General features: G+C 37.7%; 1 protein-coding gene across 1 annotated transcript in view; it reads right to left on the bottom strand.

Moving 5' to 3' along the window:
- Nucleotides 1-11,038, bottom strand: part of LOC128497646 (transmembrane channel-like protein 2) — a 49,768-nt gene extending 38,730 nt beyond the window's left edge. Inside the window, exons 1-4 of the mRNA XM_053467810.1 lie at nucleotides 10,993-11,038; nucleotides 10,105-10,152; nucleotides 7,151-7,487; nucleotides 1,136-1,288 (exon numbers count right to left, since the gene is read on the bottom strand). Coding sequence (XP_053323785.1) covers nucleotides 1,136-1,288; nucleotides 7,151-7,487; nucleotides 10,105-10,152; nucleotides 10,993-11,038 — 584 coding nt within the window. The remainder of the gene's footprint in view (nucleotides 1-1,135; nucleotides 1,289-7,150; nucleotides 7,488-10,104; nucleotides 10,153-10,992) is intronic.
- Nucleotides 11,039-17,678: the final 6,640 nt, after the last annotated feature.

Genomic DNA, 17,678 nt, shown 5'->3' with positions numbered 1-17,678 from the left:
GAAAGGAGCCATCCGCCTCCGCGCACCTCCAGCACAAGGGGGAGTCCTGGGGCAAGTAGTGATGCAGTTCCAGGGGAACCTTGTACCATCGAGATAACAGCTTAAAGGCGTTTTCCTGAATTCTAGTGGAGAGAACACTTTTATGAGTAAGCAATAACATTTTGTCCCATTCATCATCAGCAAACTGGGTGGAAAGGTCTTTCTCCCAGAGACTGAGGTAAAACGGCTTTGAGGTGCAATGGGCGTCAACTACTAGTGCATATAGATGTGAGAGAAGATGAGGCGGTTCTTTGGGGAGAATGCATAACTGCTCAAAATTAGACAATTCCCTAGTGAGTAAGGCATTAGGGAGGAGACATAGTGTTTTAGTCGATGGTGTAAGAATACTGACCGAAAGGGAGGGGGGCTTGTCCAACCAAAGCTGTAACGGGTTTAAACTCAGAGCCCTGGAGAAGATGGCAAAGTCTAACAAGTTTCGTTGCCAGACGTGTGAAAGAGCCAGGTAAGCTTCCTCGTAAATCAGGGGGGAGAGTCGGGTTGTGTGTGAGGGGAAGGAGAGGGCACGGAGAGGATGTGAGAAGGCGACGGCGTGAGAGTAGCGTAGCCGAAATCGTGGGGTGCCAACCAGTACCACTCCACATTGGGGACCCCCAAACCTCCCCAGATTTTGGGCCTGACCAGGTGTTGGAACGATAGTCTAGGAGCGCGGTCCCCCCAAATGAATTTGCGGAAAACCCTATGACAAGCTTTGAAGTATGCTTTGGGGAGAAAGATAGGTAGGCATTGCAAGAGATATAAGAACCTGGGGAGTATATTCATTTTTATTACCCCTATACGACCGAACCAGGATATATGTGGCACAGCCCATCTGCGAAGATCGCCGTGTACTGTGGAGAGCAAGGAATCAAAATTCAGTGATTTGAGCTGGGAAAGGTCCGCCGAGATCCAAAGACCTAAGTACTTTATAGCCTTATGCTGCCAACGAAAGGGGAATTGTGTTTATCATATATGTTAACACCATCAAATTGTGGCTTTAGAAGGAAAAAAAAACAAAAACAGAGCAATTAGGGTTTTAGAAGCAGAAATGCAGTTTTAAGCGGATTAATATCTTAACACATTTTCATCTTAATGTCACCTTAACACACAGAGTTTCTTCTTCATGCGCCAGGGCTTGTTCCTAATGGTGGCTATCAGTTTTTTCTTTTCTTCTACTTGTTCCATCAGTACTACCATTTCTTCTTCAGTCATAGATTCTTCATCAGAAGATGAGGAGGAAGACTGTGAATCGCTGTAAAATACAAAAAACATTAATATGACCCATGTAAAAGACTCTTGCTTATTCCTGTAACATGAGTGGTCCTCAACTGCCCAACAGTCATATCCAGTGTCTTCAGTCACTGTGCCATTGAAGCTACGGCGGGTACACAGTAAGCAAAATATCATCATTCCTTACAATCATAAGAAACTGTTTAATCACATAATCACAGCAAGTAAGATTATATAATTTTAATACAAGCTTAACTGTAATCTATGATTGGCAAAAAAAAAAATAATAACAATAAATATATATATATATATATATATATATATATATATATATATATATATATATATATATATATATATAGATCTATTCAGCTAAGTTGTTTGCAATGAACCACCTTGAGAAAGGTCACAGATCATACACTTTCATTTTTACAGTGAAGTACACTATGGAGACACGATTTGTTACAAGAACAGTATGTCCTTCTTTTGTTATTTCTTATTTTTTTTCTACTCCACTCTCTTCCATTATACCTTGCTGTTTTTGCCCTTGAGCTCATTAATGCCATCTCCTTAACACCCTGTATGGTGGAGGGTGCCCAGTATGGCTAAGTATGTGTCTCCTTTTGGGAAGGTAAAGTCAATAAAAGTATAGTTAACAAGTGAAAGGGCAGTGGAAGTGATAATTTCATTAATAAATTAAATGTAGCAGATACCACAAGGTGTGACACCTAACTACACATGTATTTAACAAAATAGAACAAAATGATCTGCACAAATTAAACACTTATCATAGTGCTTTGATTTTATATATATACCTCTTTCTTACCAAGGCTTCTTAGTGTCATAATTACCGTATATCTTTTGCTATTTTTACCATAAGTAGGTTTAAAGAAGATACCCCTTTTCCTTCAAGTGAGAGAAGTTGAAGACAAGTTAGAATAGGTTGTGTACCATCATCCCCATTATGCATGTGCGGTTAGCCAGACATGGAAATGATACAGTGCAGCTTTTAGTGAGACTAACAAATTGAGCCAGACAATTACAGTGGTATAGCATAACTCTCATTCTTATATAGCAAGCCAGACAATGATGATCGTGCAGCATGACTCTTATCTTTAAATAGTAAGCCAGACACTAAGCATGGTACAGCATTACTTCCATGTCATATACTAAGCCTGAGAGTGGCACAGTATAACTTCTATCAATCTAAACAGCCTGACAGCGGTACACCACAACTACCTTCATTACACGTACTGAGCCAGACACAGACGGTGGTACAGCAGTAATCCCATCATTACATATTCATCCAGACAGTGAAGGGGGTACAGTATAACTCCTATCATTATAAAGTGATCCAGACACAGACCATGGTACAGCATGCCTCATTTTACTATATACTGAACTAGACATTGATGCTGGTGCAGCATAACTCCCATCACTATATACTGAGCCATACATTGACAGTGATAAAGCATATCTCCCATCACTATATAATGAGCTAGACATTGGCAGTGTCAGACATTGGCAGTGGTACTGTAAACTGAGCCAGACATTGACCGTTTGCACAACATAATTGCCGTCACTTTATACTGAGACAGACTTTGACAGTGGTACAGCATAATTCCCATGACTATATACTGAGCCAAACATTGATGGTGATACAGAATTACTCTCATGACTATATACTGAGCCAGACATTGACGCTGATGCAGCATATCTCCCTTGACTATGTACTGAGCTAGACGTTGATGTGGTACAGCAGGAGTGATGGACTGATAGGATTAATGGTCTGGTACTGTTTTTCAGGGTTTGAGCTAAGCCCTTAGTTCCAGTGAAGGGTAATATAAATGATACAGCATTCAAAAACATTTTAGACAATTGTATTCTTCCAACTTTGTGGCACCAGTTTGGGAAAGGGTGTTTCCTGTTTAAGCATGCATGTGCCCCTGTGCACAAAGCAAGGACCCTAACTATATGGTTTGATGAGTTTAATTTGGACCTGCACAGGGCCCTTAACCCCATTGGGGTGAACTTGACCTCACAAATGGGCACAAATTGCCACAGACACACTCCAAAATTTTGTGAAAAGTCTTCACAGAAGAGTGGAGGCTATTAAGCTTCAAGGGAGGGGGCAACTGCACATTATTCCCTGTAGTTATGGAATGGGATGCCCAACAAGCTCATATTGGTGGGGTGGTTAAGTGTCCACATACCTTTGTTGCGATACTGTATATGAATATATTTTCGGATTTTATTTCTCATTAGCACTAGCTGTATACAATTTAGAGATAAAGCTGTAAAACAATCTGTTTTCTCAAGTTTTTAAATATGTTTCATACTAAATGATGGATTATATGGATTCATTTGGTTTAAAACGAAGGCGCTACTTGTTCTAAAAAAACAATACATAATATGTGTGGGTGCTCTAAATAAAAAAAAAAATACAAAAAGTATGGTTGAACAAGCAGGCTGAATCAAATTTAACATGATTGCTCTAAAATCTACTTTTTTTCTATGTATAAAATATAGCATAATTCACTTACATGACTTATGTCATTATGATACATCATAGGCTTGAACTAAGGAGTCACATATTTGGATTATTGTAACATAGTAGCATAGTTCATAAGGTTGAAAAAAGACCAAAGTCCATTAAGTTCAACCTATATACATATTGTGTCCCTACTGTGTTGATCCAGAGGAAGGCAAAAAAAAACCTTATGAAGAAGATGCCAGTTGCCTCATAGTGCTATCATAGATTTTTTTTATTATACTTTTCCTTACTGAAAGGTGGTTTATAAATGGAATAACCTTTCAGCAAAAAGGTTAAGGGTTAATAGAATGTAAGTATGCATGGCTGAGCACAAGGCTATCCAACATAGGAAAAAGCCAAAAAAACACTTTAGGGTTTACAACATTTAGAATAATGATTTGATTGCCATTAAAATCTGTTTATGTGTAAAAAAAATAACCTTAGACATCAGATGTATTACATTTTTGTCGATGTCAAATTGTAACATCCATGGCATTAAATTGCTGACATGCAATCAGAATTTTTAAATGTGTTATTATTCCTGATATAAATCCAGTTGCTAAGTTACTCTGCAGCTCTGACCTCTAGCATTACCAGAGAAGACTAAGAAGACTAGATGAAACAGTCTACTTAATTTGCATTATCTGTAATGCAGAAAAAAACAGGTCCCATTTAGCAATGAGTAGTGTGTGTCCCAAGGGGTAACGGATGATAAAGCCCTGTGGCTGTCTAGATTTAGCAATATTCCACAGGATATTTTTTGTTTCTTTGGCCATTTTTGTTGTTAATAGGAGAACTTAATGTTGTGCCGGGCTGAAAAAAAACAGGGAAGCACTGTGTAGGAGTCAGTGTTATTCAAATGGATTGCCTGTACCAAAAATGCTCCAACGTTGTATGGTAGTATCTTAAGCATATAATATACTGTATGTTAGTAGGCAGCTTCAAAAGGTAGCATTATAGCAGGCAGCAGGGAAGCAATAATAAGGAAAAAGCCACAATTTAGAACTAAGGCTGAGAACCAAGCAGGGAACAATGTAAATTGTCACACTAAAACTTACAAAGATACAAGCTTACATTTCAAGTAAGGAATTCTGCAAACTGATTATTAGCAAATGCAGTTTATATGCACAGCTCAAGTTGTGATCAGATGAATAATTAGTAATAGGATTTGCCATTTAATTGGCCGACCATTAGAGCAGTTCTTTGATTTATGTGGATGGGCATTAAGTCATTACCACTTGCCATCTCTTTTTACACACTAACTGCCTAGTTCCTCCTTCTTTAGCTACCCATCTAACGGATTGATGCCTTATTCTAAAAACCAGGTCCAATTAAATACTTGATCAGTTATAGAGGGGAGAAGAGAAATAAATGACAGAATGCTTAAGATACAAATAGATGAAAATCATTAAAAAAACCCCAAAAAGATGCAGTACAAAATACACATCTAAAATCTAGTATTACATTAACACGGTTTTTAAAGATCATTTTTATCTTCCACAATTTTATATGAAATATTAACTAAAGAGGGACAGGACTTTTAAGAAAAATATGTATTTTTATTAGTTTATTCTTTGTTTTGAGGAACACAGGAAAATAAATTTAAATTGAATCATCTTTTATTATTAATATTTGTACCATTGTGTCATGGTATGACTTAACTTGCCCTGAAAAGAAATGTTTTTAAACAAAAGAAATATATGTATTTATATATATATATATATTACTTTATGACCCAAGTGAAGTGTCAGCTGTTTATAAGTCACCTAAATATAACTAGATAAAATGTATGGCTTATCCTTTTGAAGGGAAAATCTGTCCAGAGATTGTGCATTCAAAGGGCTCAGAAACAGGAAGTCACAGGAATAGAACACCTCAGATGTTCCTTATTTAGATAAATGTGAACATTGGACCACTTCCTTCACTTCTTTTCAAATCTAGCTACCTGAGAGGCAATATTACCTCATACTTACAATACACACATACGTCCCTTGGGAAAGTCAATAAATATTGTTCCCTGTAGAAGAATGTGCGGCGCTCTGTGATTCTCTGCAGGAAAGGAATATTGTACTGTCTGCAAATGCTCATGTATTCTTATTTTATTACTACATAAGTGTTCACATTGCATAACCTATTCCGCTATTCTGCATGCAATAGCTATGTGGTCCATTCCATTTTCATGTGTCCCCACTGCAAAATCTCCCCATATGCTTTTTCCACCCCCCAAATGATAGTTGACATTAATGTGATTCGGGAGTCGGCAGTAGAGTGTGGTTTTAAACTCCCTGAATTCATTATGTTGTGTAAAGGGCCATTCCTGCCACATTGGAGTGGCTGAGCTGGCCCTGATATGCCTTATACCCCCTTTATGCCACTCTGCCTCCAGATATTGCTTATACCCCCCTTATAGCCCCTATTTACCACTCTGTCCCCCCTGATATACCTTATAACCCTATATGCCACTCTGACCCCCACATATACCTTATATCACCCCATATTTGCCAATCTGCACCCTTGATATGCCTTATACCTCCGTAATACAACCCTGTGAAGGAAGGCCCTGTGACGCCGGTGCTGTGTCATAGAAGCCCCAGCGGAAGTGTCGGGTAGCAGCTGAGATTGTCTGCACGCCAGAGAGGAGGATCTGAGTCCCCTGCAGCGCTGCGGGGGATCCTCCTCTCTGGCAGCTGGTGAACGTCTGCGCAATGCGCATAGACAACCTCCGCTGCTGCTGGCTGGTACTTCCACCGGGGCTTCTTTGATGGAGCACCGGAAGGTCATGTCACTAGAAGCCCTGGCAGCAGCAGGAGATGTCTGCGCGGATCGTGCAGAAGTCCACTGGCTGCCACACAGGAGGATCCAGGTCCCCTGCAGCTCTGTCTAACCCTATTAATACATACTTTCCCAATTGTCAGGAGGTCCAGAATGTGGCGTAAGATGTCTTGTTGAAAGCACTTCTATGGATTCCCCAATTTTTCCATGTTTTGTCTTAATCTCAGAGACTTCATGCATAGTTTTGTTATTCCAAAGGCTATCTGAAATTTAAATGTGGCCATGGCGCTATGGTATCCATTTAAAGCTAAAATTCATACACGGCAAATACATTATAGCATAGATTTTATAACACAATTCATTACTTTAATCTACTGCTTTGAAACAAACTTATAAATAATCGTTTTGGTAAGGCAACTACATTTTCTCTCTAGTAAGTACATTTTTTGTATATATATAGTGTCATTCAAAAACAGGAGATACATTAGACAAAACAGGAATATTCTCAAACCTTTATTACCAAAAAGTATTCTGCACTGTTTCGGTGAAGTATAGAGTAGACAAGAAACATGTATTTACCTGTTGTTCCTTTTGTCTTCCTTCTGCTGGTCACGTTTTTTCCCCATTTTTTTCTCACAATCCTCTTCACCTTTTACTTTGATATTGGTTGTTTTTCTTCCCCTGTTTCTATAACCACGTTTGTTCCCATTGCTAATGTCTTCATTTTTATCTTCATCATCATCTTCATCATCATCATCCTCCTTTTTCCTACTTTTCAGATTTGATCTGTTTCTTGCCCTCCTGTTTCCTTTCGGTGAATCTTCCTCACTGTCGTCATCATCGCTTTGATTTCCTCTTTGTAGTGACTTCATGCCCCTTGTCTTCCTTTTTGTTCTTTCATCCTCTTCTTCTTCTTCTTCTTTAATGCATGTAATGAAACGTTCAAAAACACTGGATCATTCTAAACGATAAACTAAATAATGATACCATCCATTCCATTTGGATTGAATCTGATCTATAATGGTGTAGTGCAATGCTGTAGAACACCTGTCATGGAAGGTTGTAAGCAGGCCAGGAAATCTGTGTATCCATGCCTGATTATAAGATGACCCTGATTATAAGAAACTCAACTTTGTATCTCAATGAAAGAAAAAAAGAAAAGGCATGACAAGACAACCCTATTGGAAAACAAGATCAAAACCACTGTTTTTGTTACTCTCTCATACACACATACTTACACTCATTTATGTGATCAAGAGGGGGATTATTTTAACACTTACCCTTTGTTTACTGTTTAATACTGTAAAATGTATAAAAATGAAAATTATGTAATTGCTTTTATTACTTTATTTTCATATTACTTATTTTGCGGGGACACAGTATCTCAACATTAAGTGTGTAAGAGAGAGAGGATTTTAACCACACATAACACTTAATTGTCATTTATTGCATGTGATTCAATAAATGTAAAAACATATTGTTCTGTTCTCGTCTGCCTAATTCTTAAGCAACCAGGCCTATGAATTTGGGGAATTTAGGGATGGATGCCCCTAGGCTTGTCAAAACCTCTTTTCATTTGCAGAGACAACAGCCCCAGCAATTGCTGCCCCTTTTTGGGTCTTCAAGGCCTGCCACAATCCAGGGGCATTCTGCAACACTTCTTACCTCGTTTACATCAGGTTTGAGGGTGTGATTGACAGGCCAGTGATGAACATCACTGAAAATATTGCAATTACTCAGTGGTGCTGTGGATCTGTGGTCTGAATAAAAGATGACCTTGATTGTAAGACAAGGTTGTTTTTTCTGATTTTTTTTCTGAAAAAACCTTGTCCTATATCAAGCAAATACAGTCATTTCATTACCACTGTCTTCAATAAGAAAAGTCAAGAGTTGTTTACTAACAACTAACTTGTTTAACCCCTTCGTGACAATGGCTGGTTTTATTTTTTGTACTCTTCGTGACAATGGCTGTTCTAACATTTACGCGGTGCATGTGTTTAGCTGTAATTTAAATCTTTCTCATTTACTGAACCCACACAAGTTATATATTGGGGGGGTTCAGGGCAAGAAGGTCTTTCTTTATTATTTCGCTATTTTGATTGTATCATATAATTTACTAGAAAAAGGATAAAATATGGTGACAAATTGAGGAAAAAAAATTACTTTTTCTTTAACTTGAATTTTTTTAAATCAACTATAAAAGCCCTGTGTGCTACCATAAAAGAGTGCATGAAAATATATTTGTGGATGTTGTGTAGTTAAACAGCAATAAAGCTTTCTGGCCCTTTAACCCCTTCAATCCCAGGGGTTTTTGGTACCTCAAAGCCCAGAGCAATTTTGCCATTTTTGGGGTATGTCGGTTTAGCGATGATTCTCTTTTCCTGTGAATATTGTATCCATGTAAACTATATATTGTTTTTTCAAGGAGAGATAGAGCTTTCGTTTGATACCATAGTTGGATGATTAGCTGAAAATTTAGAATGAGAAATTTAGTAAAAACTAGCGAAGATTAGAAAAATAAACTAATTTTTTTTTACATTTTCCCCAAAATTAGGTAAAGTGATGGAAAATCCCCTCCAAGTTTATTAATTCAGGTGTCCTGATTTCAGAAATACCTAATTTATATAGATTTTCCATACTTTCCCAGCACCATGGAGCATACTATTAGGTGTACAATTTTGTATAATTTTTATGCCTATGGCTTAACGGGTTTGGGGGTTGTGAACGGGGGCAGGAGGGTTATACTGGCTAGATGTTATGCTAGGGCAATGGGAAGTAAGGTTTTTTAATAATTTTTTTATTATCTTTTTTTATATATTTTTTTTTAATTTTTTTTTTATTTTAATTTTTTTACATTTTTTTTATTTTTTATATATTATTTTTACACAGAAATGGCAATGACATCACAGCTCATGTTATAATTTTTTTTTGTATTATTTATATTAATATTTTAATGATTTATTTAATATTATTTTTAAATCACTAACCGTTTTTTTTTTCTGCTTTTCTCTTACAGGACGGGAGGGGGAGTGAGAGAGATGGTCTCTCACTCCCCTCCCCGCGATCCCCCTGCACCGATCACACAGACCTACATAGAGATCTCAGCGTCTCAGCAGTGACGTAACCCGGAAGGGAATGCCCGATCGCGCGTTTGCAACTGCGCGATCGCGCAATCGGGCAGTTTACCGGTAACAGCTTACCGGCTTTCATGCCGGAAGCTGTTACGGGCGATCGGACAGCAGAAAGCCGGCAAAGCCGGCTTCTGCTGTCAGTGGGGAGTCCAGGCTGTCAAACGACAGCCTGGTCTCCCGTGCAGTGGCAGGGATGTGTCCCTGACGCTGCACGAAGGGCTGGACGTACCGGGACGTCCATAGGGGTTTCTTTGTGGGCGTTTTTTGGACGTCCCGGTACGTCTATAGGGGATTGAAGGGGTTAAGTTAAAAATAGCAGGAAATTCTAAAAATGACATATAATTAAGTGTTCAGCTTTATCTGTTAAAAAAAAGTATACAAATACTATTGCTTGATTCTTACCATCAGTATCTGAATCTGTTTCCAAATGGCCATCAATCTCAATTCCCACTAAAAATAAAGAGATATTATAAATGTCAAAATAAATTAAGTTTAAACACTTTTTAATTTTAATGACAAACCCAGCCAAGTATTCCATAAATGCAGTCAGCTTGAACAATCTCTGTATGCATTATACAGTCCTTTTCAAAATATATACACCAAACAGGCTGCAAAAGAGCAATAGTAAGAACCCTTTTTAGAATAGGCCTCCTGGTGGCTATATGTAGAATTACAAGCAAAACATACATACAGTAAATAGCTTCTAGTAGTGGCTACAAATCTTCAAATCATGTTTTCCCAGCAAAATCTTCTACCTTCCCCTCTTGCCAACCTTTCCTACTTCTTAATGCCATAAAAAGCACACTCACATGTGGTGTTTCATGTGAATAAATACAAATGTAATGTTGTTACTATAATGTATCTTTTAATTGGCACCATACAAATTTTCATTATTTTCTTACATTTCAAGTTGTGACTCATTTAGTGCTTTTACAACTGTGTGCCGGTATAGTTATAAATTGCACTATTATCATTTCCAATACCTTTTCAAAATCCTCCCCATTGCCTTGTATAGACATCTTATGTAGCTTGCAACTCTTATCCTGTTTTCTTAAACAATTAAAAAAAATATACTCAGTCTGTCACAAGAAACTATACTATACATCATTTTAATAAATACCCCTGGTGGTGAACTTGCCAGTTTAAATACATTTATATTAAATTAGATACATGCTCAAACTAGTACCCAAAGACAGTATTATATATATACAGACCCTTTGAAAATGTCTCTATACCAGGTATCAAGCTGGGAAATCAACCAATAAAATTATATAATATTTGTATACTTACCATCTTCCATGATAACCTCTAGATGGCTTTTCTTTTTTCTTCCCATTCTGTCGTTTGACAATCAGCGTATGTTTGGCAAACACTGTCCACAAAAGCTTATTTGGTACTGTTTACCCTTTACCCTGTTTACTGGTCCTTATGGAAGAACATTTTCAAACTTTCCCTTTTGTCTCCGGTGAAATTGCATCCAGAACGAGTAGTGAGATATCCATTGATCCGCCTTTCATTTTCAACCTGGACAGCACCTGTGATATTAGATTACAACAAATATGACTTAAACATGAAGGAAAAACCTTTTGCAGAGGCTTAGGGGATCAGATGGTGCATCTTGTAACCTTTTAATGGAGAAATCATGTCATGTGTCAAGGATTGTATTTTTACAAGGATAATTTGGTTATCAGTTGCTTGTTTTCTCCTGATAAGAAACTGGACTGAATGTAGAGATTTTTTTTAATTTGTAGAATTTTTCCTATGTAAATTTGTTTATATCACTAGTACAACATGAAGGTAAATTGTCATAGATTGTGATGTTCTAGTCATTTGAGTTTTATGTATTATTATTTACAAGGTAATTAATTGTGTGTTTGAATTCATTTTGTAAGGTTAAATGCTTCACTTTATGTTTTTTGTTTTAAAAACATTGGTTTTTTTATATTTTGACTCCCTTATCCTTGCACCTCCCCACCCCTGGTTTTATAACTAGTCTAATAAAACCCATTTTCTAGCTCAGCATTCTTGGTTGGTGTCGACCCTATATTTCACTCCACTTAGCTCATTGGGGGCACCACAATTTCTAGGAGTCCAAACAAAAGCACAACTGTATTGCAACACTACAATCTCGAGCAGGAGACAAAAGAAATAGGTTTTGTGGTGAATCTTTCTAGAAGAGATGTAAAAGTCTTTGAAAGCACACTGTGCTACCCCTAATCCTCAGCCCAAACCTGATTTAGAGAATAGTGTTCAGCTTCTGCTAATTTGTACTAAGAAAATAATTTTGTCTAGATCAATGAAGCATCTGCAGTATACCTTGCTCACAAAAATCCTTGTTCCCAGTGTTTTGCTCAACTCTAATGCAATACCAGAAAAATAGAAACTATATAAACATAGAATTTGACATATAGGTTTGAAGTATGAGATAAATGTCATTATCTGTGTCTCTGTACTGACCTGACATGATTATCCATTCTCCGGTACTTAAACATTACACTCCCTCTTTCCTAATAAAAAGACTTTAAAAAAACATTGAATTTGAAGGCAGATAAGAAACATTTGGTGCACCTAGTCTGCCCATATTTCCTGCTGTAAAAAACTCAAACCTTAAATGGTCCTTGTTCTTGTCTTATGTTCAGCTTACCCTTATGACCAGGGCCGGCCCGAGAATGGAGCCGAGTGGGGCAACCGCTCCAGGCGGCACTTTTGAAGGGGCGGCACTTTGCCCAAGCCCTTTTTTTTTTTTAAAGCCGAGAAGAGAGAGAGGACGCTGAGTGGTTTTATCTTACCAAGTTGTAAGTACCCGCTCGGCGCCCCTCTCTCTCGGTCTGGTTGCCGGCTTGTAATGTTGAGCGCCGGAAGATGATGTCATTTCCGGCGCTCAGCATTACAAGCCGGCACCGAGACCGCGCAGGGAGACTCACCGCAGGACTGCTGAAAGGTAAGTACGGGGGGGGAGGGTAGATAATGGGGGGGCGGCAGGGAGAGGAAGGGTAGATAATGGGGGGGGGCGGCATTTTAAACTTCGCCCCAGGCGGCATTTTGTCTTGGGCCGGCCCTGCTTATGACTCTCCCATGAATGCACTGTATTAACCAGCGATGAAGATGCCTAGATACAACTTCAGATGTACAGTGGAAGACTAATATTTTGCCTACAGGATTATTGTTACACTTCCCATATATGAGGTTTGCCTATGGTTGGCTTAAAGTGATTTAAAGGGATGTTAAAGTGATTTAACAAAGTACAAGAGGTAAATTTATTTCAAAAGAGGAGAAATATTAGAAGAATAGGTCATAATCCAAAACTAGAGAGTAAGCTTAGATGTAAGTAAGTACTTAGATGTAATGTAAAGAAGTTTTACTTTACTGAAAGGATGGTAGATAAGTGGAAAAGCCTCCATAAGATTTTAATTACTGCTTGTTCATATTAACCAATATCATCATATCAAACAACCCCATGTTTGATTTGAGCTCCTGGACTCATCAACATTTTTGTTTGTTCGTATATGATATCCTTTAAGTAGCAATTTGGTATTTTATTTATAATTAGTATATCCAGCAACTTTGAACAAAACTCACAATCAGGGATAAAAAGTGTCTATACAAGGACATCAGTGTTTTTAAGTGTCCAAAATTCATTGGTTCCTATTCAAAGAACCTACCTGTGCACACAGACTTATTGATGCCCTAAAGTGTGGTGGATTTCCTGCACACGGGCCATATAGGCCTACAGTGCACCCATGTGAATGAATCACCTAGTTATTTTTTCTAGGTGATTTTGTGGATCAGTAATACCTTCCCTTGTTTTAGAGCTTGTTTTCTGTATACATAGGTTTCATGTTCTTTGTTAAGGACCTAATTGTATACTTCCTTCTGTCTGCAGAAATTAATTGGAGAGCTGCTAAAATTTAGGGTTTTTTTCACTCCCAGAACACAACCACTATTGTGAATCATTCTTCGCATGTAAGGTTGCTGCTCAGTGGCATTAATTAATAATGTGCTGGTAGGGTCTAAAAAGAATGGATCATGCATGTCTAATGACCAAAGCACTTCAAGTAAGTTTATTTTGGAGACCTCTTATTCCTATTATTAATCATGTGCAAGACTGTTTTTAAACTTATTTTTTTAAAGTCTTTTCAGATGTAGGTACAGGTTTTAAATAAAATTAGATCTATTTGATGCAGGGAGTGTAACCCTATGATACAAACACAAGCAACATGTGTTTTAATGTTTAATGCTGTATTATGTTCTCTTTTCTCAGAATTTGTTTAACACAAAACCCAGATAATTAATCTGTAGGTTATCTGCATTTCGGGATTCCATGGTGTCATGCTGATGTCCTTAAAGCAGTTAGTTTGACGTATCAAGTGAATTCTACTTTAAGTTTTAATTTGCAAAAATGCAAGAACAGTGATGTATTTTATTAGTGCTGTATAATTAGCTAGCACAATGAAAGCATTCTAAGCAGAACGTGTTTGCATGTAAGTTGTAACAGCATCAAAATTGGCTTGTATTTGCAAATCATGCCATTCTTGAAAGTTTTATTACAATATTAACATTCAGATGGATACAATATTAACACTAATCATTGGTATATCATTTTAAATTTGACTTTTATTATTATTATTATTGTTTATTTATATAGCGCCAACAGTTTACGCAGCTCTGAGTGACGCCACTGTGTGTGTTTAGAAGAAATAGATCATTGCTGTGGTCTCTCACGGTATATGACTCATGGGGGTTGCAGTTGTTATTTCTAATATATATATATATATATATATATATATATATATATATATACTATATGGACAAAACTTTTGGGGCACACACCCCAAATTCAATTCAATTATTGAATTCAGGTGTTTCAGTCAGACCCATTGTGTTATACGCGTACCTGCTACCTGTTCCCAAGCAGCACATCCTCCTAATGTCTGGTCTGCTGCGAGATATAGCGGTTCTCAGCCAAATGCTTTGCTGAGGCAGCAAAACTGGAAGTGACATTTGACACGATTGCCATATTTTTTGAGTCATCTTGGACGCCTCCATTTTGTTGGTATTTTTTTTTTTTATGATGTCATGGACACTCGTTTGGCGCCAATTTTGATTATTTAAACCCTTTTTTCCCTACGGCACCCAATTGTTCAGCTGTTTTACAGTGTACTTAGTTTTTGGGATTTCTTGGTAATTTAGACCCCGGCTAGTATTTGACTTCGGTTAACTGCTGCCTGCCCTGACCCAGCTTTGTTTTTTACTTTGTTGCTGATTGTGTTTCATTTTATACCTCGCTACTGGTCTGGTTTGACCTTGGCTCAGGATTTGACCCTGCATCTGAGTTTGCCCTGATGTCTGCTTTGGTGTACCCTGGTTCTATCCGTATTACCCTCCCGTGTTGTCAGTCCTTCTATCACACTAGAGGTTTTGGTGATGTGTTCCGGGTGGGTGCAGCTAAGTTCTCGCAGCCGTGGAGTAATCTAAGGCTCAACAATAGAGAAAAAGGGGCTGTCATCGGTGAAAACCCTCAGCTGGGCACTGACCCAACTCTGCATAGAGGGTCCAGCAGGACTTGATGTAACACATTGCCACAGGTGGATAAAATCAAGCACCTAGCCATGCAGTCTGCATTTACAAACATTTGTGACAAAAGTGGGTCATTCAAGAGTGGTAATGCAATAGGATGTCACCTTTGCATTAAGTTGGGTGAGAGCTTTATGGAATGGGTTTCCATGGCTGAGCAGCTCCATGCAAGCCTCACATCACCAAGTACAATTCCAAGTGTTGGATCGAGTGATGTAAAGTACACCGCCATCGTACTCTGGAGCAGTGGAAATGTGTTCGGTGGAGTGACGAATCACGCTTCTCTGTTTGTATATATATGTTTATATATATATATAGGGCAGGTGAGTGTTTGTGGTCCCATTGTCCTCAGCCAAACTAAAAATGAGATAGGGGTCATACACAAAAGAAGCATTGCAAAAGGGTGGCATCTTTGTTGAAATGTGTATTTGTGCCCTAGATTTGTTTCTATAGTATATTTATGTGGTAAAATATATCCCCTGTATGATAAATGCTGATAAACACACCATCCATATCCATGCCATGTAAGGTAGCCCAGGTTCATTTGGTAAAATGAATATAGAAGACTCCTCACATTGCAATTAAAGGCCTGCACTTTACTTTCAAAAAGAGCAATTAAACATGATGAATGTATTGCAAGAATTAAGACTGGATATAATCTGGAATGTGTCAGTTACAATGTAAGTTAAAACCAAAAATAGGATCAAGGACCTATTTTTACATATTATTCTTTAGTGTGCACTCAGCTCTGGCCATGTGTTTGACTCTCTTGTTTTAGCCTTGTTTATTGTGCCAAAGACGCAGAGACAAATCCATGTGAATAAATGCAGACTATAGTTTCAGCAGAACTAACCAATACTGTTTTTCATTAATTTCCTCAAAGTGCCAAATGTCTGTTAACATAAGCAGTCACGTATGCAATTTAAGATCAAATTATCCAAGAAACCATTTTGCACTGCATCTAAAATAGCTTTTACTTTCATGGGTATGTCATAAGTATACTTACTTTGTACTGTTTATAAAATATGAAAGCCATATATAGTATATGACTTGCATGGTGAATTTAAAATGTTTTTTTCTATTGGAGAGATAAGGTAACTCATTGGCTTATATCTTGAGCCATTTTTCCAGATTTTCATATTTCCTGTTTTATATCATCGTCTTTAAATGTATTCATAAAAAAATCTCTTCCGTCTAATTTGCCTGAAAGATTCCCCACCAACAGCTATTTTTCCTCACACTCTAGAATAGCTGCGCTGAAAAGCTATTACAAAAAGCAAATACTATGAACTGTGAAAAAATTACAGGAGAATAAGGAAAAAATGTTTATAGTTTCCATTTAGTGTTTAAAATAATTCAGTTACTCTGGAGAATGTGGTTTTGAAATTGAATGCAATGGATGGAGAATACAGTTTTCTTAGAAAGGAAGAATGAAGAAGAAAAAGGCCACTTCTCAACATATAAAAAGTAATGCTTAAAACTCATAATTTCATGTGTATAAAACATTAAATTGTGTTGATATTAACATAATATAACCTAGAGCTAATAATGCAAAAATCCCACATAGTGCAGGGGCAGCACTTGCGTGTCCTAGTCAGTAATGTATGAAAATGATACGTGTCCTGGTAAACATGGTTGATGTGGTCACCCTAATGTGAGCTAATATGACTTCTTACATGCAATTTCACTGGATTTAATTCCCAGTTTTCTGGAAGTCTAGGATGGCAAGCGAGTGCTGATAAGAACAAAACAAAAAGTCTTGTTTACCCTAAGGTACATCCAGTATCACCTATAAGGATGACCACTCATGGAGGAGCTCTCTAAAAGCAGTCATGCAGGGAACTGTTTTTACTCCTCCACGTTAGGTTTGCAGAAGTAGGTGGACTGTTGGTGGACTGTTATTTAGCCCCAGGTATGAGGACTTTATAGGGAGGCAGCCTCTAATTGGCACCACATGATAAGTTAAACTTTGAAAAGAACAATGCCATGGTTTTGCATCACCCATACTGTATGTATCAACCAAATCCATACCACATAGCCCAGGTTTGTTTGGTAAGAAAAAAAAAGATAGGTGTAAGTATATCATATAGAGAAGTATATATTTACGTTTTGTTTTGCAAAGAAATTGGAAGACTGACCAACTGGTTAGTATATACTGTCTTTAATACAATTTTTCGTTAACTACATCAATACTAGACAGCCTGATTTAAAACTCTGTTTATTTGGAACAAGCACATCTATTTATGCACACAAACATAATTGGATCAGGAGTATAATTCCATCACTTCCAGACAGCTTGGCGCCTCCTTACAGTTCTATGGCCAGCAATGCTCACCCTACGAAGAGTCACTATTTCTAGGTGATTCCGAGGGAGCAGCATCAATCCCATGGTACCCAGGGCC

Source organism: Spea bombifrons, chromosome 5 (assembly GCF_027358695.1).
Source record: "Spea bombifrons isolate aSpeBom1 chromosome 5, aSpeBom1.2.pri, whole genome shotgun sequence".
In the NCBI taxonomy this organism is placed as follows: domain Eukaryota; kingdom Metazoa; phylum Chordata; class Amphibia; order Anura; family Pelobatidae; genus Spea; species Spea bombifrons.
This window is presented reverse-complemented; position numbering and strand designations above follow the sequence as displayed.